This window comes from Octopus bimaculoides, chromosome 11 (assembly GCF_046866305.1).
Source record: "Octopus bimaculoides isolate indiv1 chromosome 11, ASM4686630v1, whole genome shotgun sequence".
Classification (NCBI taxonomy): Eukaryota; Metazoa; Mollusca; class Cephalopoda; order Octopoda; family Octopodidae; genus Octopus; species Octopus bimaculoides.
Genome location: NC_142938.1, coordinates 40471393 through 40495922, shown reverse-complemented (window position 1 = coordinate 40495922; position 24530 = coordinate 40471393). Strand labels below are relative to the sequence as shown.

General features: G+C 35.4%; 1 protein-coding gene and 1 long non-coding RNA gene across 4 annotated transcripts in view; one reads left to right on the top strand and one right to left on the bottom strand.

Annotated features, from left to right (window-relative positions):
• The first annotated feature begins 2377 nt into the window (after window positions 1–2377).
• The window catches only part of LOC106880237 (cilia- and flagella-associated protein 36), a 29018-nt gene continuing 6865 nt past the window's right edge, over window positions 2378–24530 (top strand). The window contains exons 1-5 of one of the 3 annotated variants that reach the window (XM_014930100.3): window positions 2378–2816; window positions 14923–14969; window positions 17663–17773; window positions 19139–19344; window positions 23283–23412. In XM_014930100.3, the coding sequence (XP_014785586.1) occupies window positions 2714–2816; window positions 14923–14969; window positions 17663–17773; window positions 19139–19344; window positions 23283–23412 (597 nt within the window). In that variant the 5' untranslated portion in view covers window positions 2378–2713. Of the gene's footprint in view, window positions 2817–7536; window positions 8469–14904; window positions 14970–17662; window positions 17774–19138; window positions 19345–23282; window positions 23413–24530 lie in introns of those variants that run through there. The other 2 variants (XM_014930099.3, XM_089359845.1) reach the window with 2 other exon arrangements.
• On the bottom strand, window positions 3602–10650 carry LOC149133268 (uncharacterized). Its single transcript, XR_016243653.1, has 2 exons — window positions 10088–10650; window positions 3602–3885 (listed from the first exon to the last, which is right to left on the bottom strand). It is a non-coding gene; the product is annotated as an uncharacterized LOC149133268 (long non-coding RNA).

The following is a 24530-nucleotide window of genomic DNA, read 5'->3' as shown; positions in this document are numbered from 1 at the left end:
TATCTGATGTGTGTGTTTGTATGTATGCTTCCATACATACACGTTTACTTATATTTACGTGAGTATGCATTCAAGAGAGAGAGAGAGAAAGTGGGGGGAGAGAGAGGGAGAGAGGAGGTAGAAGAGAGAGAGAGAGAAAGTGGGGGGAGAGAGAGGGAGAGAGGAGGTAGAAGAGAGAGAAGGGGAGTAGGTGAATGAGTAGATGCATTGATGAAATCATAAAAGGAGGGAATCGTCTGCTAAAAATTATTACTTTCTCTTATTAAAACTTCAAAAATATACAAAATGAAATATTTTTCTGAGAATGACATTCGTATCATGGATTCCTATTGTAAGCGCAACAACCTTCTCGGCTAATTTTTGCCACTGTTTTCTTGCTTTTTGCTTCTTTTCAGATTAAATTCTGACACAGAAAATCCAGTATACTACGGAAAATTCAACTGTATGGGTCTTTATATAGAATGGCTTCCAAATAAAGAAATGAAAAGATTTTGCTGAATTAACAAAGATGGAACGCCTTAAAGAATGTCCTCTCTTTTGAAAACGGTAATCAAGGAAGCCAATAATGAAGAGAACTAATACGAGATGTTCTCTTTTGAGGAGCTATTTACCCGGATCAAAGGTACGTTCTGTATGTTGCAGAAATAAGGAGACCATGCCAAATAAAGACATGGGAGATGATGGATTGTATATATAGATTAGTTCAGACGTAACAATGAAGGGCTGTTATGGGATTCTAACCCAGCATGTAGTTTCCAGTCAGAGAAAGGTATGTGCCCTATCGATGAAAATCCGCTTTGATGTTTCAAAGCAAAAATGTCTCTGAAGCCATTATCATTCAAGTCGAGTTTAAGGAATACTAGATGGGCATTGTTATTTTAAGTGTATGAACAACAAGCAGGTTTATTAGTTTGACGCTCGAGAATGTGAGAAAGTGTTTTATGTTTCGGATCTATGCTCTTCAACAGAAAAGAATAAGAGAAAATAAACAGAGAGAGAGAATTTTAAAAAAACCGGAAGAAAAGGAGAATAAAAGAAGAATAAAAGGAGAGAGAAAGGCAAAGCAACAGTGTACGAAAAAACAAAGTTCCAAAAAGTTCAGACGTCGTTGTATATATATATATATATATATATATATATATATATGCACACACACACGTGTGTGTGCGTGCGTATAAAGGAAAGAAATGGTATTAAAAATCCAGACGAATATTTCATAAACACACTATAGTTATCAAACTTAGCCAGTGAAATTATCCAGTGAAAGTCATTGTAATTCACGGAATCCATAAATTTGCATTCCAACCGAATAGATTCAGTATAACTTCTCAGAGTATTGTAGAAGAAGACAAAAGAATGGAGAATTATACGTTTCTAATTAGCTTATGAAACACTTTTACAAGGCGTGCGGTGACTGTGACTGAAGTTTAGGCTTGCTAGCCTACATCGGACAGTCTGATGAAGGCCAGCAGGCTGAATCTTTAAAGTCACTATCACTACTCTTCTTGTAAAAGTATAATAAATATGTACTCTATACTAAGTATTGAGTAATCATTTAGCTTAATGTTAACTTGCTTTTATTTATTACTCGATCGTGCGGTGACTGTGACTGAAGTTTAGGCTTGCTAGCCTACATCGGACAGTCTGATGAAGGCCAGCAGGCTGAATCTTTGAAGTCACTATCACTATTCTTCTTGTAAAAGTATAATAAATATGTACTCTATACTAAGTATTGAGTAATCATTTAGCTTAATGTTAACTTGCTTTTATTTATTACTCGATTTAAAAACAAACAAGAACACACAAACGAAATGAGAAGATACATTGCGGAACTATTGTTTTAACGAGTTATATCTATTTATCACCCGAAGAGACACATCTGCACCGTCGGACGCTCCTGAGCCAGTTAAGTATTCCACCCGTGAGGGATCGATGCTAAACGTGTCGAAACGGTGGTGATTAATAAATATTCTCGTATCTTCCATCTTCTGTCTTTCGTTTACCATATGCATACATACACACACACACACACACACACACACATACACATACATGAAAGACATTGTCATTGCGTGATTGTCTATATTGATTCTATTGCTACACTGTATAAACATACCCGCCTCATCATCCTGTCCCTAATCCAAAGCATGTTTCTCCTATTATCCACTTGTTCTAATTAGTATTTTTTCTATCCTTGACTTTGCATTCGGTCGATGATTACTTTTGTCTTAAAGCAATCCTTAATAAATGATATTACGATATTGTTTATGAAATGGAGCTTTGGGAAACAATAGCTATTTTCACACAGATGTGTGCGCGCGCGCGCACACGCACGCAAACACACATGCACGAGTACACACACACTTCTTTCTCTTCCGCTCTTTCTCTCTGTCTGCTCATATATTTGTATGTATATATTATATGGATGTGCCTGTGTATGTATGTGTGCGTGCGCGTTTGTTTGAGTGTGTGTAAAAATCTACATTAAAAAAGGATAGGATGGTGTCTTTATAGAATCGAGACATCTTTAAAAGTAATCCAAACCATTACTTGGTAACATTTATCAATAAATTCAACTAAGCGAGAAAAACGCGGACAAAGTCAGGTGTGCTAACGGTGTTGGTCGTCACCTGTCCCGGTTGCTAATACAGTTACTAACGACAACAATAAATGCTATAATTGCATTACACAACTCCAAGCAGGAAAAGTTACCATGGCCGAGAAAAATGAGTGGATATACGATGAGTTACTGGAATTTCTGGGCAATCCCTTGTTTCAAATCCCGGTGGTCACATTTCTAGAAGCTCATTGTCTCGGTAAGAGATCATCTGTTTTTGTTTCTGTGACGGGGTGGGTATGACATAATATTGCTTGTTTAGACATTTGAGTTCATATAGATATCGATATCGATTTTAAGTGCCCCAAAGATAAGGCAACGAACGGAAATGAGATGCCTTTCTTGAGTAACTTATCTACGCAAACTAAAAGTAAACGTTCACAACAAGATGGTTTATAATTAATATATTGGTTAAAAAACTAGCTTTTAATTTCTGGTGTCTCAAAACAAAAACTGTTTCTCTGTTTAACGACGTTTAATTAAACGCCGATTAGATGCTATTTTTGTAACTGATCCTCATTCAAATCCTGTCTGTTAAATTTTGGCGAGCTTTCGTTGTATAAACATACAATCCTTTCTACTGTAGGCACAAGGCCAGCAGTTATTTGGAAGAGGGAACTAGTCTTTTACATTAACCCTAGTGCCCAACTTGTTTTAACGATCCTGAAAAGATGAAAGGCAAAGTCAACCTCAGGGGAATTTGAACTCGGAACATAAAGACGGATAAAATGCCACTAAACGTTTTGTCCGGTGCGCTAACGATTTTGCCTTTATTTGTCTGAACGTATAATGGTGGCAAAAAAATTGAAATCAACTGAAAGGAAATTCAATGAATCAAAGTGACAGATAATTGTTAATAAAGCGGTGCCTCAGAATGGTCGCAGTCCAATGACCAAAACGAATAAAAGGCGATGATAATCGACAATAAAATTAAGCTGAAAGGCACTCGTTGTCAGAAAGCGATAAATGTGAAATACATTTGATTTAATTTTATTAATTGAAACTTTTATTAGTTGAAATATAATAATTACACAGGATATGAATGACTTGTATGTTTGATGAATGGTGTAAAAGAATTTTTCTGTGTCACTAACGTCAACTGACTGTAAATCAGTTTAAATAGATTATCTGCAGTTCCAGGCATGGCGCGATATTTACATTTTATGAGACTAGATGTCTCTTCTCTTGTTTGAGTATGGACCCTCTTTCGATTTATGATCATAAATTGAAACTGGGAAATTATCGTTAGCAATCGGGGCGTTGATATTCTGAAAGGAAAGAAAAGAAAATTGAAATTTTTAAGAAAAAAAATATTTCAGAATCTTATTCTAAGTACTATTAAACGTGTAATCTCAAAGAACATAAACAAAAGAGAAAAAAAGGAAAAGAAAAATATGGGAATCATTATGGCAAGATTATTAACACAGGCATTGGTTCAATTCCACTCCTTTATTATTAGTCAATTGGTTAAATATCCAACTAACTAATCGATTGTTTGTTTAATTTGGTTAAACAATGAGTCAAAACCCTTTCGTTGCTACTTGCAAGTAGCAATGAAAGAGCTTTGCAAAAAAAAAAAAAAGAACAAAAACAAATGACTTACTGTTTAACCAAATTAAACAAACAATCGATTAGTTAGTTTTATATTTAACCAATTAACTAATAATAAAGGAGTGGAACCCCCTACACACAGCAAAATTTGTTTCAACTCACGAATTCACATGAATCTTGCAAACTAAATAAAAGAAATTAAAAAAAACAAAAAAAAAAAAAACACGAAGTTAAAAATTGGGTGGGTTGGGTGGCAAAAATCATGATCTTCGTTGTTGAAAACAGTAACGTGATGAAATTCGAACTCGTCTACACAAACATTCCCAAACTGTCAATATTTCTTCTTATTAGGGCAGCGAGCTGACAGAATCGTTAACTTGCTGGGCAAAATACTTAACGGCATTTCATCCGTCTTTAACGCTCTGAGTTCAAATTCCGCCGAGGTCGATTTATCCTTTCATCCTTTCGGGGTCGATAAAATAAGTTCCAACCGAGTACTGAGGTCGATGCAATCGACTTATCTCCTCCCGCCGAAGTTGCTGGCCTTGTGCCAAAATTTGAAATCAATAGTACCTCTTATTAAGGTAGAATCGTTAGCACGCCAAGCAAAATGCTTAGCGGTTTTTCGTTCATCTTTACGTTACGTTCTGAGTTCAAATTCCGTCGACTTTGTATTTCATCCTTTCAAGGTCGACAAAATAAGTACTTGTCGAGCACTGGGGTCGATGTAATCGTCTACCCCATCCTTTCAAACTGCTGACCTTTGTGCCAAATTTCCTCTTACAATTTGATTACAACCAAAATAATGCTTTGGTATGTATAATGTAACGATAGGTTCTCCAAAGAAAAAAAAAACGTGATTTTTCAGTGTCCTTGTTTCGTCAGTTGTTAGACACGCTAGCAACCAGTTACACAATGGGGTGTTGTTTATTAGATTATATACATATATTTCATTTTGATTCATTGCATTTCTGTTCACTTTATTGTCCACCGTACCCGATTTTTTCTTTTATTCCACCAGCTTCCTAAATAAGTGCTCGTTATAAACTGAGACCGACGCAACCGTCTATACAATTTCTCTATAAAAATCGCAGGGTGGACATTAGACAGTTTTTTTTTTTAATGTGTTGGCTATATTTTGTTCAGCTATGATTTGTTAGGAAGGACTAAGTTTTGTCTTTAGAAAATTAATTATCCGTGAAATTTAGATTTTGTCTGCAAAATTAGGTGCAACCTGCTCTTAAGTCTTGATATTTCTAATAAATTATTGCCTCATAAATGTTTCGTTTAATTAACGAAAAATGTATTCGATTCGATTCTTGTGTAAAAAGATTTTATATCAAGGTACATTCCAACTTTGTTCTATTCTCAAATGCCAACGGCAAAGAACATTCTGGGGCCTTTCTCAGGTTGCACCACAACTTTTCTCACCATTAACTCAAATTCTGTTAGAAGAATTTTAGGAGCTTTACACTCTTTCTATGGGCAGTCATATCTCAAACCAATTTAATGATACATAAAAACAACATATAGTTTTTAGCGGCTGGGGTTTAACTCGGTTTCATGATCTTAAATAGAACAACTGTCGTAAATGATGGGTTCGCAGACGATTTCTTACTTATTCCTCGTGGGACAAAGAACTGAGGTTCATAGAGTTAAGTGCCTGATCCAGAAACTTACCGAAATCCACACGGTTGATTAGAACTGTGTACGTAACTATTTTCCCTCTCACAAACTAATGTTCCTCAGTTCTTGCAATTTGTTTGATTCGGAAAGAGGTAACATGGAATAATGAATAAGCGAAAATTAAAATGAGGGATTTTTTTCTCGAGTGCTGTCGATGTCTGATAAAGCTGCTCAACAAAGAATTATAAATTTTTAGTCTATTCTGTTTGTGGTGCTCAGATGCTGACTTATCTCAGAGCTTGTCTGGGAAAATGATTAAACATGAGCTGGAAATTAAAGACAATTGCAAAAAAATATTAAGATAATAATTTTAAACTGTAGAATAACTTGATCTTTACCATTTATTTAATGAAAATTGGTTGCTCTTTCAAATATATCGAGCAATCGCAGTCTTTGTAGCTACTGTAAAAGAAACGTTTTGTCCGGACCCCTATTTATGCATAGACGGCGAGCAGGCAGAATTGTTAGCAGGTTGGACAAAATGCTTAGCGACATTTCCTTCAACACTGTGTTCTGGACTCAAATACCACCTTTCATAGTTTCGGAGGTTGATCAAAATAAGTAGCAATAGAAGACTGGAGTTGGGCTAATCGACTACCTCAAAATTGCTGACCTTCAAGCCAAAATTAGAAATTCATGAGTGTGTGAATGAGTACGTATGTACGCACACAGGTACGCACGCACGCATACACGCACATATGTCTGTATGTGTGTGTGTTTATATATATATATATATATTAATATTTAGCTGCAGCAACAGTGACTCAAGGTCCGAGATTTTTGTCAGCGCCAAGTTTTTTCTGTGAACAAGTCGCGGTTTCAAAGCGACGAAAATATTTTGATTATTTAATGAAATTTAAATGTTAAAGTGACACTAACGGTTTTTGTGTGTTCTTGAATGGCTTACAAAACACCTTCCACGCTGCTATATATATATATATATATATATATATATATATATATATATATATATATAAGGAAAATAAGACAAGGTAGAAAAAGCTAAAATAATTTTATCATGAAGAACATTTTAGTACCGGTTTAAGTCTTTGCGATTTTTTCAACTTAGAGTAATGTATGAAAAACAATTAAATTGTGGAAAAATTGAATGAAATGTTTTTTTTTAAATATTTCCATAGTTTTCAAATGCAAGGGACAATTTCCTTTTTTCAGTCTGTCTCTGTCTTTCTTTTTTACTCTTGTGGGTTCTAGGTAGTTAGCAGCAGCTAGTTTGATATGAATTCTTGTCATTGATTGTTTAAGCAGCAGTAGTAATAGAGAAAGGATGTGAAGAAGAAGAAGAAGATGATGAAGAAGAAAAATGCGGGAGTAGTGTGACAGTAGCAGGATGTTGGTGGAATCCTCTTAAATGGTCAAGTGACCTAAAAGTGACCCGTTGTGGTTGGAATAGTAGTGATTAGAATTGTTCTGGGATCTTTCTGAATTGACGGGTCAATTCAGAAAAATCCTTGTTCTGAATAAATTTATGTGAAGTGACTTTTGAATATATCGTTTTAAATATTTGCGTGTGTGTTTATTCTAAGGCCCTGGTGATTGTGTCATTTGTGGTGGATGCATTCAAAAAGGTTTTATATTTTGTGATAAAGAATGACTCTTTATTAATGCGATGACTACAGGTTATATCGTCCCTGAATTGATAGAGGGGAAAAATTCTGAACCTGGGTTGTTTGTCATTGGTGCAAATGTCGATGTTCGCTATTTTTCTGTTTTTCGGAATTTTGATCTGGGATCTGTGCAGAGCCATCCTTTGACGTAGACTGTTTTGGGTTTGGCCTATGTATTGCTCACGACACCCAGAGCAGGTTAATACATATATCAGGTTCTCTGAAGCACATGTGAAGCTGCTTTTCACTGTGAAACGTTGGCCCTGTTTGAAAAAGAACTGTGACCCCCTCAATTAGGTTGACGCATATACCACAGTTAGGTCTGCCGCATTTTTTACTAATGGCTTCAGTGTTGTTGTTGAGCGTATTCGGGCTTGTGTTAGGAGTCTTTTCATAGATTTGGACTGTCTTTTGCTCTTTGTGATGGTGTGCGTTTGGAAGATTAAATTCATTCTGTGGTCCCTCTTTAGTAGGGAATGTTTTGGAGGATGGTGTCGAAGGCTTCATTGTTAAGAGGGTTGTGTGTGGAGATGTATGGTAGGGCTTTTGGTTGTAAATCCTTCTTTAATTTGGGATGTCTGAGTTCGTGGATTTTGAATTGTAGGGTACGTTGAAAGCATATATCAATTAGTGATGGTGGGTAGTTCCTGGTGATAAGTGTATCCTTTAGTTCATGTAGTCGTGTCCCTGGTGCTTGTATTAGAAACTATAGTACAAATCCTTTTCGCTAGGTTGAAGGGGATATTCATTCTAGTGTGTCTGGGGTGGCATGAGTTGAACGGTAGATATTGCTTGGAGTCCGTGGGCGTATAGTATATATCTGTTTCTATTTCGTTGTTAGATTTCTTAATGTAGATGTCGAGGAAAGGAAGTTGGTGGTGGCTATATTCCATCGTGAATTGAATGTTAACGTCAAGTCCATTTATAAGTGCTTGAAATTCTTTAAGTCTCTCTATACTTTCATGCCAAAGAATGAAACAGTCAACCAGGTACCTCTTCCAGTTATTTTCTATGTAGAGGGAGAATGCGTATATATATATATATATATATATATATATATATATATATATATATATATACATACCCATTTAAAACATTTAAATAAGAGCTTTGGCGCTAAAATCCATATATATTAAAGTTTATTACCTATGTAAACATTTCTGTATAAGGTCAAATTCAACTCTTAATTCAAGTTAAATAAGTTTATTACATAGGTAATAAACTTTAATATATATGGATTTTAGCGTCAAAGTTCTTATTCAATTTTTTTATATATAACCAAGGAGATCGATCCATAAGGAGTCTACTATAGACCTTTGTGGACGAAATTTTGCTATTTTGGTAACGATTACATGTTTTATCTTACCAATACATTTAGTAGATATCATTATATGAACACACACATATATATATATATATATATATATATATATATATATACACACAGAGGTGGGCGCCATTAATCGAAAAGTTAACTTCGTTAATCCGTTAACGTTAACTTTTAATAAAAAATAGGCATAACTACAGTTTAATACCCCACCGACTTTGTTGCCTCATAACTTCCAGAAAAATGGATACTTTTTAACAAAACTTTCACCAAATAATCGCTTATATCCTGTAGATTGAGTATATTTAAAGATTTTTTGGACAAAATTTTCTGAGGGGTTCGGGAGAGGAGTTTCGGAAAATTCACAGAACCGACATTTTCCCCCTCATAACTTTCTGGAAAATAGTTATTTTTAATGAAATTCTATACAGATACTTTCAAACTGTGAAGACTAGGAATACAAAGAAATTTGTAGGAAAAATTTTTGGAATGGTGTGGAGAGTGGGGGAGGAATTTCTGGAAAACGGAGTTTCGGATCAGACGGCCCACATAAGTTGGAATTTCTCCGTTTTGACGGGGATTTTTTCCAATGCTTTTCACCAAAGTCTTCAGAATAATGAGAGGCATCTTTTCACGAAAAAAAAAAGAAAAAAGTTTTGAAAATTTATTTTTCATTCTCACCACCTCAGTCCAAAACGATTTTGACCATTTTTTTTTTCCTTTACACTACGCATTTAAAACCCGTGAGAGAAATATATTCGGAGTTTTAAAATGTTAATAATTTCAGAGGAAAATGTGTCATATAAGGGCTATCTGGTTGTTGTTTTTAGCACATCCCAAAACTTCCCTCCTCGTTTCTTTCTCACTCACACATCTATTGATATTTTTCAATACTTTTCTCCCCATAAGCAAATTTTATGGAATAATGATGTCAAAGTAACACACTTGTAGTCCCACCCGAGCGAGGCCGTGTTGTATGTGTGTGTAAGAAAAAAAACACACCTAAAAGCATCTTTAGTGTTCATATTTGTTCGCGCTATTTATAATTATTCAGGTTCAAGCGGGGTATCCACAATATCTGCTTGCAATTTGTAAATTTTTACATACAAATTTGAAATTTTCTCTGTGGGTGCTTTATATACCACGGGTATATAGTTATGTAGTTTTAGCTGATCTTGCTGAGTAAATATGACTTTTATGAGCAGGTAAATTTAATTAACAGGTGTTAAGACAATAACATTATGGATGAACACTAAAATTGAAATTCTTAATGCATCTTACCTGTTTGATTTGTAACTAAAATTATCCCAGATGGCAACCGACAAACATTTTGCCACTTTTGAAGACGAGGAACATTCATTTGAATCAATTAAAATTTCGGTAAATATTTCGTGCCTTTGTGTGGAATAATTTTTCCCCAGTCTTTTTCGTGTGCATTCAACGTATCTGACCTCCAAACCCGCCTCAAACCACTCTTTTTTTCAGGAAAAGAAAGGTGCGAGGGGTGATGAGGACTATTCCCTCTTGACAGGACAAGGAAATTTCTCGCCGTTTTTGCAAGCAACAAGAGGGTGGATTTGGTTTCAAATACAGGCAGGGCTAAACGTGGTCCTACAAGTTATATAATAACAAGTGGCGTTCAATATTGAATATGCTAAGACAATCTGAAAATAATAGAAACTTTTAAACGTTTACCGGTTTTTATAACATTTTGGGGTTAACAGACTTGAGTTAACGGAAGCTAAATGTAACGGAAGTTAATTAGTCCGATAATGATTTTCAAAGTTAACTTAAAGTTAAATCGTTAACGAAAATGTTAACTTCGTTAATTAACGATTAACAGATTAACGGACTTACACCACCTCTGTATATATATATATATATATATATATATATATATATATATATATATATATATATATATATATATATATATATATATATATATATATATATAAAATAATTCTTTCTACTATGGGCACAAAATCTGAAATTTGGGGAGAGGGGACTAGTCGATTACATCGACTCCAATGTTTTACTGGTACTTATTTAATCGACCCCGATTTTTCCTACCTCTTAAAATCACTGGATATGATATATATATAATAATCCCAGATTGCAGAATAGATTTTAAAAACTAAAGCATTTTCCCTTTGCAGTTTTTGATGCCAAAATGAGTTTTATTTTTGTGTGTGGGGAGGGAGAGAGAGAGAGGGAGTCACCCACTCACTCTTTATTTCTTTCTCTCTCCCTCTCTCACACCACACACTTCGTTACCACTAACTTCTATAACTTCTGCATTTTCATTTACTCATCTCAAACTTCTTTGAATTTTCAATCTAATGTAATCTACACTCTCTCGAAACGTATTTCTGCAAAATGTTATCTAAAATTATGGGTAAAGAAATAAATAGCAAAAAATATTTGAAAACGGGGGTGGGGGCGAAAATTCCGAGGGTTCCAGCCTACCCCACCCTGTTTTTCAGACCCCCAAAAATGGTTTTGTAGCATATTAGGAGGTCACCGGAATTCATTCAACAAAAGAAAAAAACCTCAATGATTCCAGGGTATTGAGGGGGGGGGGGGTATCCATTCCCTCTCTTTTTTCCGAACAAAAATAAGGGGTTTGCAGCATATTAGGTCAGGGTACTTGATTCCATGCAAAAAATCCGAGTTTTTTTTCTCTTAGTGAAAATCCTACAGGTAAAAAGATCAATGGAGGTGGGGGTGGGGTTGAATTTCCGAAGCTTCCACCTCACCCCACCCCGTTTTCCAGATCCAAACATGGGTTTTGTAGCATATTAGAAGGTTGCCGGAATTCATTCAATGATAAAAAAAAAAATTTCTCATGATTCCGAGATATGGAGGGGGGTGTCTGGCCCTACACACACACACATACACACACACACACTTTTTATTCCAAACAAAAATAAGGGGTTTGCAGCATATTAGGAGGTCAAGGTACTTGATTCCATGCAAAAAATCTGAGTTTTTTTTTTTTCTTATTGAAAATCGTGCAGGTGAAAGGATCAAATAATACCATACTGCTAGCTATTTTATTGACTTCCAAATGATGAAAGCAAAGTGAAACCTTGTGAGATCTAAACTTTGAACACATGGATGAACACATGGTTTGCAAGATTCTTTATGTGAATTCTTGTCTTGAAGAATATTTTATTGTGTCTGGGGAGAGTCATTCTCTTTCAGTGGCTTATTACTTAACACACTCACCTGTTCGATTTCCACTCATTTACTTATTTATATTTTTCTAAAATTTCCATTGCATCTTGCTACCTTTTCAATAGTTGTCAATGACTATTGAAAATTTTTCCTCCCTTCTTTCTTTTTCACTTTGTCTTTGTATATTGACGACTTATATTCGCCAGTCCCATGTACAGATTTTATCTCGACATATACATTAAACAGCACAAGTTTTTAGCTGTTGCTGTGATGTTAATTGATTGAACAAATGTAAACATATCTCCCTTTCTTTATCTCTCTGTAGACAGAAAACAGGGGTTGGCTTGGCTTAGCTTGGTTTCAATTGAGGTCTTTTGAAAACCAACACACTTTCATTTGTCAATCTGCAGTAAAAGATATAACTTATGGCTGTTTTTCACTACAAAATATAACTTCACAAAATCGGTTTTCCAATGTGCATAAATAGTGTTTTCACTGGCTTATAATCAATTATTTAATTATTGGGGCTTTAAGCACATGCTGTTTAGAGCATCAATAATTAAATAATTTTCTATGACTACGTACTCAGCACAAACATGATTTTCGCAGCTTGGACTAACCAAATTGGTACAGTCATATTTACTGGCTATAAATAAGCACTATGTTATATCTCTCTCCAGGGACAAGAGTGGGTGTGCAGTTGCTAAAGAGATTCCAGTGCCTCTTTTTCTGTCCCCAGAGAAATACAAAATACATTTAACATTTGTCAAAGTATATTCAATTACATATCACAGCAATGGCTAAAAATTCATCCTATTTATTAAATGTATATTTCAAAGTATACCAGATCACAGGTCTTCAAAATCAAACCCATGTTTTGTTTTATTTTTTGCAGTACTTAATTCCAGATACCTTAGTGTACCTAGCTGTAGGGAACTAGGTAACAGTTTAGTTAAATGTGTTACCTACAATAAAATAGCATTTTATCCAAGAAGCAGTTTTTGGTCTCCTCTGTTTAATGGCATCAAACCAAAACTAAGCATCTATATGAGAGCCCTTTGACATATTCATATTTCTGTTTTGCAGCTGTTATCTCCACTCCACCAAGAAGTTGTTAGTGAACAGAATTTAATGCTTCTAGGATTTTTTCGGTAGCTTACTAGTTGAAAGGTCAATGACACATGATCCATCATTGGTGTTGTGTCAGTTATTTCCTATTTTAGCTACCATTGTTTGGTGAATTTCACTGGTGTTCAGTTTAGTTAGCAAAGCTTCCATCTGAAATGTTCAGATCTTCCAATAGGTAACATCTACACTGAACTAGCTTAGTATCCAAACTGAAGAATTATGTTATCAAAAACTTTAATAGGAAAACTGGAATAAGCTCCACGACTACATGACATCTTCCAATAATGATGGAGAATAAAAAGAAAAAGGAAAGTGTTTTCATAAAGTGCAAGATTCCATCATCACAATCTCTCTAGCTACAACAGATGAAAGACAGACCTTACCATAGAATACAGGCATCTTGCAAGTAATTTTATTCAGAGCCTGGTTCTCTTCTAATCAACTTTACCACTACCATCACATCACATGACCAAACCAATACAGTTGTCTCCTGCACACTTCAGTTGATGTTTTTAAAGCCAAGCCACTCTCTTAATTCTCTTGTGCCCTACTTTAATGCAATTCTTATCACAAGATGCTGAAAAGGCTTCCATGGAACCTAATACTACAATGAAACTAAATACATATAGTTCTACTTCTGTAGAGTTTATCTTTTCCTTATTTCTGTTGTTAGACTGCAGCCCTGCAGTCAACCGAATTGACCTCAGTACATTTTTATTTAAACCTGTCAGTCTCTTTTTGTTCAACCACTAAGTTACGGAGACATAAACATACCAACACTGGTTATCAAGTGGTGGAGGGGGGGGGGCACAGACACAAACACACACACACACACACACACACACACACACATACTCATATAATGAGCTTCTTTCAGTTTTCGCCTATAAAATCCACTTCAACTTGGTTGGCCTAAGGCTATAGTAGAAGAGACTTGCCCAAAGTGCTACACAGTAGCATTGAACCTGGAACTATGTAGTTGGGAAGCAAGCTTCTTACCACACAGCCATGCCTGCACCTTTTTATTTACTTGTTCATTATTGCATTTACATTGGTGGGTGCCTTATTTTTTCTGAGTTCAAAACTTGCTAAACTTAATGTAAGTTATCATAAATCTGGGGTCAATAAAAATACGTAGCAGTCTTATACTGGGGTATTTTTAATTGCCTAAACCTCTTTTCCTTACAAAAATATGTTCAACTCAGAAAAAAAAGCAGTAACAAAAAACACATTTAATTATCAAGGTTTTGCAGAGAGAAGTAAAATGAAACTGTAAACTCTCCCCCCCACCCCAAGACTGAAAAAAATTTGTGAATTCACTAAAATCATTCAGAATGAAATTCTCCTTGACAGCAGAAGTAGAAATATCTTGTCTGAAAGCAGCAACAGTGAAACTGTATTTGATAGTAGAAAGCAATCTGTATATAAGAGCACTAATGAAGTTCTCATTGATAGCCAAAATAACATTCTCATTTCAAGAAATAATTAAATTTTATATGAAATCTTCAATCAAAAACTCTCATTAAGAGTATTCTCTGAGAATAGCAGTAAGGTATTCCTAAAGAGCAGTAACATGACTTGAGTAAGTTTAGAACCACTTCCTGGTGAGAAACTTGTGATAATGTGATGTATGTATGAATTTATGTATTGTGTAGAATGTTTGTAATGTATGTATGTATGCATGGTATGGTATGGTATGGTATGGTATGTATGTTTGGTATGGATGGATGGACAGAAACCATTGTTAAGAATTCATTATTTACTTATTAACATAATCTATCATATGTTAGTGTTTGGGTCTTCAACAGAAGATAATCCAGAATACAGGAAAATATTTACAGAGTATCAACAACTGGTAAGTTACCAAATTTTTTATAATCTTTATGGGATATTTTTGCTCTGTCATAAGCTATCTACTGACATTCATTTAGGCCTTTAATTAAAATATTGTATGTTTCAAATTCTGGCACAGGGCCAGCAGTTTTTGAGGGGATGGGGAAGTTGATTTCATCAACCACAGTACTTGACTGGTACTTATTTTATTAATTCCAAAAGGATGAAAGGCAAAGTCAACCTCAGCATAATTTGAGCTCAGAACATAAAGATAGATGAAATACCACTAAGCATTTTGTCTGGTGTGATAACGGTTCTGCCAGCTTATCACTTCTCTATATCTAATAATAATGATTTCCAACTTTGATACAGGTGTAGGCATGTAATCATTGTAATCAACTCTAAATATTTGGCTGATATTTATTTCAAGTTGTCAAAGGAATCTGTTCAAAGCCAACTTGCTAGAATTTTGAGGGAAGGAGATAGTCAATTACCTCAACTCCAGTATTCAATTGGTACTTATTTTGATCAACCTCCTAAACAAGGAAAGGTTGTATTTGAGCTCAGAACAGAGTTGCAAGAAATGCTGCTAAGTATTTTGTCCAACCTGCTAACAATTCTGCTAACAATTCTGCCTGCTCGCTGCCTATTACATGAATAAGATCTAATAAAGAATATCATTCCTTTAAAAGAAATCTACAAAAGTTAAAAGAAAACCCATCATAGGAAATGTATCGATTTTTAAAAACATAGGTTAAATAAATGAAACACATACTTAGAACAATACCATTTCCCTGTAAACTTTATAAATCTTTCTATATTTAAAAGACAAAGGAATCTACTGATGAAACTAATACAGTTTCGACACTGCTCAAATGATTTGCATTCTTTTCTTTTTTTTTATTTGCTAGCAGTCATATCTCCCTCAAATCTCCCTCAAATCTCACCTTATCATTATCAACATTTAACATCTGTTTTCCATACTGACATGGGTTGGATGGCTTGACAGGAACTGACAATGTCAGGTGCCACACCAGGATTCCCTAATCTGTCTTGGATTAGTTTCTATGGCTGGATACCGTTCCTAATGCCAAACACTTTACAGAGTGTACTGGGTGCTTTTTACATGTACCAACACCAATGCTTTTTATATGGCACCAGCACCAGTGCTTTTTACATGGCGTTAGCACCCACACCAATGCTTTTACATGGCACCTTGGTTTTAGGGGCTCAATTCTTACTGTCTTAAAAAAGGAAGATTATATAGATAACAATTAGTCTGAAAACAAGATACAATAGTCATGGATGGATCACCTTTGATCATAGGTTTCTTTGAGGCTAAACCTGTCACACCATGACAGCATGGAAAAATGTACATAAAATGATGATAATAATTATGCTTATGATGATGATGGCATTATACAGTGGTTCTCAACTAGGGTCTTTATGGCCCATGAAGGTCCATGTAAAATACACAAAATATTTTAACAATTTTTTCATACAATTCCTAATAATATTTAATTATAAAGGGCGGTGAGCTGGTAGAACTGTTAGCACTCCGGGAGAAGTGCTTAGCGGTATTTTGTCTGCCATTAGGTTCTGAGTTCAAATTCCGCCGAGGTCAACTTTGCCTTTCATCCTTTTGGGGTTGATTAAATAAGTACCAGTTACACACTGGGATTGATGTTATCAACTTAATCCTTTGTCTGTCCTTGTTTGTCCCCCCTATGTTTAGCCCCCTATGGGCAATAAAGAAATAATATATTTAATTATAAAATTACAGTAGGATTTTTTCTATATACATTGAATGGTTATGGGAATCCAGTTGAGTAAAATAGGAATCAAGGGGGTTCCTAGGTAAAAAAATGGTTAAGAGCATCTGGCATAATACTTCTGTGGTGGTGGGGGGGATTAATTTTTAATTAATCAACATTGCCTACAATCATTTTTTAATTTACTTTCAATACAAATTACAAAATATATATTATAAAATAACTTTGCATTTTTTAAGATTTTGAGTGAAATATATTCAGGGCAAAAAGGACATTATGGAATTTACATGTGAATTAGTTGGGAGTACCTCAACCAAATTCCACACACTTAGTATTGGCTTTTTAATAGTAGTAGTATTAGTAGTAGTTGTTCTTAACTTTGGTTGAGAACCACAAAATTTGAATCATGATAGAATATATCTGGCATTTATTTTATTGTTCTTGGAAGAATGACAGGTAAAGTTGATCTACACAATTTGAACTCAGTATAAAGTGACAAATCTATATAGTTAGCAGGGGGTGGAGATGTAAGAGGAATTAAGGAACCATATGAAAATTAATCATGCTGGCCTTGGATATTATCAATGCCAGTGACAGAATATGGATTGATGACATCTTAGATGGTTGTCTGGGAATCAATCATCTTAGTCAGCTGCACTCTCACTGTCTGTATATAATGGTTTCTGATTTAGACACAAGGGTAGCAATTTCGAGGGGCTGGGATAAGTTGATGCCATCAACCCCAATATTTGACTGGAAGTTTATTTTATCAACCCTAACAGGATGAAATGCAAAGCTGACCTCAATACGATTTGAGCTCAGAATTTAAAAAGCCAGAACAAATACCCCAAGGTATTTCGTCTGACACCTTAATGATTCTGCCAGCTCACTTCCCAGTTGTCTGTATAAAATAACCCAAAATCTTGCACTTCTTTCATTTCAGATAGCTTCACTGTTAGAAGGCTTCCGAGCTGATTCAGGGTTGTCTCACAATGATATCATGACAGCACTTACAAGACTGCACAGCAAGGAGGACATACGTGTAATATTTCAGGTAATCATCATCAACATTTTACATCTATTTTCCATGCTGGTATGGGCTGGGTGACTTGTCAGGAACTAGCAAGGCCAGTGGCTGCACAAGGTCTCATAGTCTGTTTTGGATTAGTTTCTACAGCTGGGTGTCATTTCTAACACCAACCATTTTACAAAGTGTGCAAATAAATTAAAGAGCAATTCAGTCATTTCTTTTGACTATCTGGATTATTACTACCAATATGTGTGTCTGTCTTTGCATTTGTCTGTGTGCGTGTGTCTTCATTGCTTGATAACTAGTGCTGGTTTGTTTTGTTCCTGTAACTCAGTGGTTCAGCTAAAAGAGACTGATAAAATAAATACAAGCCTTTAAAATATAAGTCCTGGGGTTGGTTTGTGCCACTAAAACTCTTTAAAGTGATGTCCTGCATAGTCTCAGTTAAACAAGTGAAACAAGTAAAGGAGTGTGTGTGTGTAGTGTTGTTGTGTGGTAAGAAGCTTGCTTCCTAACCTCATGCTTCCAGGTTTACTCCCACTGTATGACACCTTGGGCAAATGTCTTCTACTATAAGCCTTAGGTCAACCAAAACCTTGTTAGTGGATCTGATAGGTAGAAACTGAAAGAAACTAGTCATTTTACCAATCATACACTTCCTACCTTGAAATTTTATGGAAATTTAAGAAATAATAACAATGTTGTTGCTGATGTCCAATGACTGCAGTGAAACACTGTCAATAAACATGTTAGTCGTAGATGTACAATAAAAGGTGTTGATGTTTCTTAACATATAAATACTATTACAAAATAAGCAGGTATGGCTGTGCGGTAAGAAGCTTGTTTCCAAACCACATGGTTCCAGGTTCACTCCCACTGCATGACACCTTGGGCAAGTATCTTCTGTTATAGCCTCAGGCTGACCAAAGACTTGTGAGTGGATCTGGTAGACAGAAACTGAAAGAAATCCGTTGTGTGTGTGTATGTGTGCATGCACTTCATATGCGTGTGTGCATGCACGTGTGTATGTGTGTCTGTGTCTGTCCCCCCACCACCACCACTACTTGATAACCACTGTTGGTGTGTTTATATTACTATGACTTAGCAGTTCAGCAAAAAGTGACCTGTAGAACAAGTACCAGGCTTTAAAACAAAAGTACTGGAGTCAATTCATTCAACTGAAAAGACTTCAAGGTGGTGCTCCAGCATGGCCACACTCTAATGACTGAAACAAGTAAAAGATAAAAGGTAAAGCTATATTTGTACACACACACACACACACACACACACACACACATGCCAAGAGAAGAGATTACTTATTAGGTATTTTTTCATATATCTCATGTAATCTGTATTTTCCTTTCTGTCTCCCCCTGTTTCCTTCACCAGGGTTTACTGGAACAAGTGTTGGCCAGTGAAAATTATGACATCTTCATACAACTGATGGTGCAAAAGAACCTGGAGCTGCAGCAACAGGCCATTCTGCTGATTTTCCAATCCATTGACTGTATTCCAAATGCATTGCTCTCTGTTGAGGTGGGCAAGGAGAGCACTATGCCAAAAGATGAACTTCCAATCATGGAAGCTGTTATTAGGTGAGTAATCTCCACATGAAACATGAATTTCAGGAGAAAGTTGGATAATAATAATAATAATAATAATAATAATAATAATAATAATAATAATAATAAAAGTAATAATGATGATGATGATGATGATGATACTACTACTACTACTACTACTACTACTACTACTACTACTACTACTACTACTAATAATAATAATAATAATAATAATAATAACAATAATGATAATAATAATAATGATAATAATACAATAGGCACAAGACCTGAAATTTGGGGTGGGGGAGCTAGTTTCCATCTACCAAATCCACTCCCAAGGCTTTGGTTGGCCTGAGGCTATACTAGAAGACACTTTCCCAAGGTACCATGCAGTGGGAGTGAACCCAGAATCATGTGTGGTTGGGAAGTGAACTTCTTACCACACAGCCATGCCTGCACCATTGATATATTTTCATCCACCCCTAGATACCTGTAACATTCCTTGTCATGCCGATATACCCTCCAACCTTCATCAGGTGTCTTCGGGAAATTTCAAACTTGGGTTCTCATTCCTAAGGTATTTTTCGATGTTATTATTATTATTATTATTATTATTATTATTATTATTATTATTATTATTCAGGTCACTGCCTGGAATCGAACTCGAAATCTTGGGGTTAATAGCCTGCACTCGTAACCTGAAGATTCCGAGTTCGATTCCAGACAGTGACCTGAATAATAATAATAATAATAACATTAAAAAATACCTTAGAAATGAGAGCCCAGGTTTGAAATTTCCCCAAGATACCTGACGAAGGCTGGAGGGTATATCAGCCGAAACGTTGTGTTAATAACAAACAAGATGAGACCAAATATCCGTCAAATGTAAATAATGTAAATAATATAATAACCATGTGTTTATGATATTGCATGATAAACAGTATAGCTGTAGAGATATTGGATTTATCACCATCATCATTTAATATCCATGTTCCAAGCAGATTGGACAGTTTGACAAGGACCATTGAATATTGAATTAAGGACTGCATCATATTCCAGTGTCTGCTTTGGCATAGTTTCAACAGCTGCATACCTTTTCTAATTCCAACCACTTTACAGTACGTACTGGATACTCTTTGCATTCCACTGGCACTATTGAGGCTGCCATATATATTGCAAGTCAACAAACCCAGGGATGGTGGATGTTGTGTCTGTATGTTAAATGGAGGGTTAAGGTATGAGGGAAGAGGTTGGGATTGGGTAAGTTTTTGTTGTAGAGGAGTTATATAGCTACACACATTTAGGTGGAGAGTGAGAATGATAACAAACATAATAGCCATATAGACATAATATTGGATGATAGGAATATAATAGATCTGATGCAAGACTGTAGCTACATAATAGCCACATAGATACGGCACAAGATTACCAAATGATAAGCCTTTAGTTGAAATCTATTATAGACAGTACTGTCTAAAGGCATGTTGCAAACTGAGCAATTGCCCAGGGGCTCCACAAGTCTAGGACCTAATTTTAAACTTTGTATGTTATGGTTTGCTATGGCATGGCTATGTGGTAAGAAGCTTGCTTCTCAACCACATGGTTCTGGGTTCAGTCCCACTGCATGGCACCTTTGACAAGTGTCTTCTACTACAGCTTCAGGTCAACCAAAGCCTTCAGAGTGGATTTGGTAGATGGAAACCGAAAGAAGCTTGTCGTATATGTATATATATATATATATATATATCAGGTCATCTCATAAGTTCTGTCCGAATTTTGAATAAAGAAAGCAAGTGATCAAATGTTATATTTAATTGAAATTTAATCATCAATGTACCTTCCCTGATTATCTATGACTTCCTTCCATCTATTTACAAGCTTTTTAATCTCATCAATGTAAAACTCTTTTGGTTTTAAAGCGAAGAACTCTGAAATGTCTGTTTCGACCTCCTCCTGGCTTGTGAAAGTTATGTCCCCCAAATGATTTTGTAAACTACGAAACAAATAGTAGTCTGAAGGAGCAAGGTCAAGAGAATAAGGTGGATGAGGAACTTTTTCCCAACCAAGCTCTTCGATCTTCTGTGATGTGATCTTTGCAGTGTGGGGTCGCGCATTGTCCTGATGAAACATCACTCCTTTTTGATTCACTAAACAGGTCTTTTTTTCTTCAAAGCTTGGTTCAAACACTCAAATTGCTGACAGTAGACTTGAGCATTGATTGTTGCATTAGGTGGTAACAATTCAAAGTGAATTATTCCTTTGCAATCCTACCAGATAGAGAGAAGAACCTTTTTCTCATGAAGTTCCCTTCTCGGTTGTGGTTGAGCTTTTTCCCTTTTACCAAGCTGCTGTTTACGACGTTTAACATTTCGATAGAAGATCCATTTTTCGTCACTAGTCACAAGTCTATCCAAAAAGGATGAAATGAGTTCACAAGAATGGAGAGAAGAGCAGATGTCAACTCAGGATTTGCAGTTGCTTTCAGACAATTCATGAGGCACCCATTTTCCAAGCTTAGGAACCTTTCCAAGTTGTTGAAGATGACGATGAACAGTTGTATGGTTTGAACTAAGCTTTATTGCCAATACTTCAACTCATAATGCAGATTTTCTTGAAGTAATGCCTCAAAGAGCTTATCATCAAACTCAACTGGACATCCTGTTCGATCTTCATCTTCAAGGCTGAAATCTCCACTTCTGAATTTTGCAAACCATCTTCTGCAAATTCTTTCATTCAAGCATTCTTTCCCATAAACTGAGCGTATGTTTCGAGTCACTTCAGCTGCAAAGTTTCCTTTTTTGTACTCATTAAGCATTATGTGCCTCAAATGCTCTTTGGATACTTCCATGTTAGAAAAGATTTTAATCAAAGAAATTTTAATTCTATTATTCTGTAAAATATTTCATTAGTTTAAATATACACAAATGCATAAAAATAATTTTTAATTCCATTAGACATTCTAAAATACTATTAAATTTCATTCAATTTTAAAAAAGGTAAAATCGGACAGAACTTATGGGATGACCTGATATATATGTGTGTGTGTGTGTGTGTCTTTGTGTCTGTATTTGTCTCCCTATCATTACTTGACAACTGGTGCTGGTGTGTTTATGTCCCTGTAACTGAGTGGTTTGGCAAAAGAGACCAATAGAATAAGTACTAGGTTTAAAAAAATAAGTCCTGGGGTTGATTCGACTTAAAACCCTTCAAGGTGGTGCTCCAGTATGGCCACAGTCAACTGACTTAAACAAGTAAAAGCATAAAAGGGCCCAGTACACTGATTTGCTCAGATGCCTATAATGCTACCAAGATGGCCCTGACTGTAGAAGCATTTTTCTATGCATTGTGTGTGTGTGTGTAGTTATTTCTTAAATATTTATGGCATATATAAAGATTAACACATGCTCACACAGCTTACACAATTTTGGATAAGTAGTTAAACTCCTTCTGAAACTTTTGTTATTCTCTTTAGTTCTGAATTATTATTCAGCAAGTAAATACTGTTTACTATAGTTTACATAAAATATCTTAGCTACTGTAAACATGTGTGCGTGTGTGTGTGCATATGTATGCGTGCATGTATGGATGTATGTACCCATGCGTGTGTGCCTAAATATATACCTGTCTCTTACTTTTACTTCCTGTATGTGTGTGTGTGTAAGATTTTTTTTCTCACAGGAGCCAAGTATCTGAGTTCAGAGATGCAGTTTAGTATGGCGATATCAATATATGTATAATTCATACTGTATTACTAATTCAACTGACAGAAAAACAAAATGTTTCCAGGTGTCTTTTAACAGATTCACACATCTGCAAACATACATACATGCATACATACATACATACATACATACATAATACATACATACAGATATACATGCATGTATGTATACACACACACACACAAATGCATATATATATATGAAGCAATTAAAATGAGTGCTTCTTTGCCTCTAATGTTTGTTTTACAGTGAAACCAAGAAAAACAATGATCTACTGAGTGAGTGCAATTTGAAGATTAAAGATATTTTGTCTATGACTGAGGATGAAGCAGTGCTGTTGGCTGAAGAGAAAAACAGAAAGAGGGAAGAATTGCAGCAGGTAAATGAACCATTCCTAACTGTGGACATAATATTAAATCAGTGATAGGAGATATCTTAACAGACTACTAGATCATAGCATGCGAGGTCATGCCAGCTAACTTTGAACAGAAAATCTTTTTATATCATATTTTAACTAGAAATAAATGCCTGAACTCTTTGGAAGTCTTTCCTGCAATAACTACCATCCTTTCCTTGTGGAAATATGTTTCTCGTCCACTTACAGTTACTGAAACTGGAATTAAGTACCAATCATGTGAGATTTTTGTTAGAAAAAAAATAGTTGGTAATGTTATGGTTACTCAGAGCTCATCATCATCATCATCAATAATAACATTTAATTTCCGTTGTCCATGCTGGCATGGGTTAGATGGCTTGACAGGAACTAGAATGGCTAGGGGCCACACCAGATTCCATAGTCTGTTTTAGCTTGGTTTCTATGGTGGGATTCTCTTTCTGACATCAATCACTCTACAGAGTGTACTGGGAGTTTTTTTTATGTGGCACCAGCACCAGTGCTTTTTATGTGGCACCAGCACTCACCAATGCTTTTTATGTGGTACCTTGGTTTTAGGATCTCAATTCTCTTGTGGTAGGTAGGTCTTCTTGAGTGCAGCAATGTGCCACATATCTCAGTCCTCTGCCATCTCCTTTGTAAGGTTCAGCATTCTGAGGTATGGAAAGAAAATTGAATTGGTATTTTTTCTGGCTGTTGTATATAGTAAATAGATGTGCTGGTGCTTACCCTATCCAGCTTTGGTATTAGTCAATATCCCTTGATTATGTTCTATGAATGGATAATGAACTTCCAAAATATTGTCATTTGATAGACATTTTTTTTGAGAAAGTAGAATATGAAAAAAAGATCAAGAGTTAGCAAATGTGCAATGCAAAGATAAACTGCAATATATTACACAATAATGATCAGCTCATAATTTGTAGAGAAATCTAAAAGGAAGGCTTTTTACTCAGTAATGAGCTAACTTAGCCAAAAGTGGCATTGATGATAATCATTTTCTAAATATATTTATCAAAGTAATTATATAATTTAATATGCACCTCAACAAATCTTATACATGTAAATATGGAAAAATGGAGAAATGGATACTAAAACAAAGA